Source organism: Glycine max, chromosome 17 (assembly GCF_000004515.6).
Source record: "Glycine max cultivar Williams 82 chromosome 17, Glycine_max_v4.0, whole genome shotgun sequence".
Taxonomy (NCBI): Eukaryota; Viridiplantae; Streptophyta; class Magnoliopsida; order Fabales; family Fabaceae; genus Glycine; species Glycine max.
The window spans coordinates 27401222-27404244 of NC_038253.2; the positions used below are offsets into that span (position 1 = coordinate 27401222).

At 37.0% G+C, this 3023-nt stretch overlaps 1 protein-coding gene across 1 annotated transcript; it reads right to left on the reverse strand.

Moving 5' to 3' along the window:
- Positions 1–1181: 1181 nt before the first annotated feature.
- On the reverse strand, positions 1182–2084 carry LOC102660836 (uncharacterized). The gene is made up of 5 exons (XM_006601513.1): positions 2046–2084; positions 1753–1953; positions 1590–1674; positions 1344–1420; positions 1182–1253 (listed from the first exon to the last, which is right to left on the reverse strand). Exons 1-5 carry the CDS (start codon positions 2082–2084, stop codon positions 1182–1184), a joined length of 474 nt encoding a protein of 157 aa, XP_006601576.1.
- Positions 2085–3023: the final 939 nt, after the last annotated feature.

The following is a 3023-nucleotide window of genomic DNA, read 5'->3' on the forward strand; positions in this document are numbered from 1 at the left end:
CAGTTCATTGATGGTACACCCAGAAGGAATTTCAATTTTTTTTGGATTTTTTCCTGTGAACGAGTAACCAAGAAAGTCTTGTTGGTGTGGCATGTTCCACCTCCCGTTGTAATATAGCAGGACATCATAAGTAGGGGTCATAGTGGCTTGAAGTAAGTTTAATATATCATCCAGTGTTCTACCAATGGTGCATAATAACTCAATCGGCCCAACACACAAGAATTGATGATTACACATTAACATTGTGTTAACATCAACATCGTTTTTCAATTGCATAAATTGAAAGCGAAATTGGTTACCTGCATCTGTGAATGGCCGCCGGTAGTAAATTTCATCCAAATATTGATCATCGGTTAGCTGAATGGTATTATGCATTCTGCTTTTTTGCATTTGAAAACCACAATTGTAAGGTACTCGAATGGGTATTGGAGTGGAACTTTGGAAATAAACACAAGTTTCATTGTAAATAATCGATCCATTTGGAAAAAGAAAAGCTAATCTGGAGTTCACAATCGTCTGACTACTTGTTTCTCCCAAAAATGCCATAGTTTGTTGTAAAATTTGGTTTGTCAAGTTGGTTTGGGAGAGAATGTGTGATTTTTGAAAGTGTTGGCGTGATATATATAGATGGTGTTCACTAAGACTGCTTGAATTTTTTTTTTTAAATAGACGCGCATGCAGATTTGTGTTTGTGTTGTCAAGTACAACAATGTTGTGTCAAGCTTTATGTTGCATCAGTCATGTATTGCTTTTAAAAATACGCATGCATTTCACAGTGTGTTGTCAAGTTTGACCACGGTGTATCATACATGCGTAATTTATTTTTGTTGCACAAATTAATTTATTTCTTAACGCAACATTAACGGCTAATTAACGATAAACGAATCATAAAAATTTATATCACATAATCATTAAAATTAAAAATTAACCAAATGAACCAAATAAATAAATTATCCACAAAATTAAAAATATTCCAAATAAATAACCAAATGTCACTGTCAAAAAATAAATTTACCAAATAAATAAATTATCCAAAAAATTATAAATCACATATACAAGGCAAAAATAAAACAACTTCAATGACCGTCCGTACGCCGCCTATGCCTCGATCTGTGACCTACAGTTGGTTGGCCAATGTAGCTTCTTGTGATGCCCACACATTCTTCAACAACAGTATAGGCTTATGTTCCTTCAGTCAGGATCCTCAGGTTCAGTAGCCTCTCCAACTTATCACCAATTGCTACAAAGCCATCCTAGCAAGTGAAAAAAAACAAACATAACAATTGTTAGTAATAAAATATTAAAGAAAACAACAAACAAAAATACCAAAAAAAAAATATTACCACCGCATGTTGAACATGATGCACATCAACGTTTGCCTTATTAGGTGTCGCTGCAGCCATCGGTTGCTGATACATATCTGCTTCAAAAAATTCCTCATATTACTGAACCGACAGAACTCTAGGAGGATCCCTTGGTTGTGCTAGACTCATGAATGGGTGAGAGATCATGTAAAACCAATCCATGTAATTTGGCGAACAGTGGCCAGGCACTGCACATAATTTCCCTATAGGTGCAATGTTACTCACCAAACTGCATCCATCTATCATCAATTTCTTCAACAGAGAGCGAAGACACTGCAGGATGTGGCGGAATAGTCTGGATGTAGCCAAACTGTCATACAACCCTCTCCAGACGGTGAATGATCGTCAAGAGGCCCCATATGAGATGACTAGAAAATAATGAGATGACCTCAAATTCTTTAAATGAACGGTGGTCACCGTACGGAATCCAGCACACCACGTCAGGGGTCAGTCTATCTAGACACCTGCGATACATGGAAACAAGTAGTGCCTTGCCAGAGGTCCATCGACATGCACACGGTCTCCTCTCATCATAATCCTCGGCAGGAACAACAAAACCAACGGACGGAAAATGCTCGTAGATCCAACACTAAATATATTTTGCAAGCATATTCCTTAAAATACACGACAACATATAATATTCAACTTCAATGAAATTTTTTTCGCAACATCTTAAATAACCTGTAATAGAGTGATATATCCTGCAAGCTTCCTCGCCATGCTCTTGGATGCATCATTTAAATTATCATACATATGCACAAATGCAGCAGTGCCCCAAGCGTAACACCCGCTCTGCGTCAAGTCACGCAATGCATCCAACAATACTGTTTCACTCTCCGGGATACTACTTGTTTGTGTGGATGCAAAATCTACCGGCAAGTGCACCGGATTGTTAAGTAAATAATTAAAACGGTGTGAACCAAATATCCAACTCAGGGAACTTGTTCATTTGGTAAAGGTTTGTTCAATAAGCAGGCAGTTGCAAACAGAAATCATGATTGTGACTGAAAGTAAAAGTATGTTCTATTCTAATTAAAAAGCAATAAACGTGAGCAAGTAAGTGTGAAAACAGATATCTAAAGGTGTTGGGTCCTCTTACTGGGCAAATTGATGCAATTAAGGATGTTTCTCTAATTAAAGATGTTTTTGTGTTTTCTGCTGAAGGCTCAAGTACTAAACACCGATGTCTTGTGAGTTTAGCCTAATTCTAATTAAATTTCGTTCGTAGACGTCTCTTGTTGAACTTAGCTTAATTGGTCAGCTTTATGATCACAGAATAATAAAAACTAAATTACCGAACTCCGTGTCAAGATATACGATAACCTAATCCTGCTCTATCAAGTTCTAAGGAGACAATACATATTTCAATGCTAAAGCACCTAACAATACACACATATGGGTGATCAAGCCACAAGCATGCAATAATAAAGTACTGATAGAAACAATGAACACATAAAACAACCTTAATTAGATAGGAAAAGAGTTTACATCAATTATTCAGCAAGAATCCCCAAACTGAGGATTTAGCCTTCCATAGCAAGGAAGCTTCTTTTACAATGAAGAAGAGGAATTAAGAGAAATTGCTTGCTTACACAGTAGTGGGGATGTCTCCTCCACCTCTAGGAATCTCACAATCACTCAAAAACTCACCAATCTTCC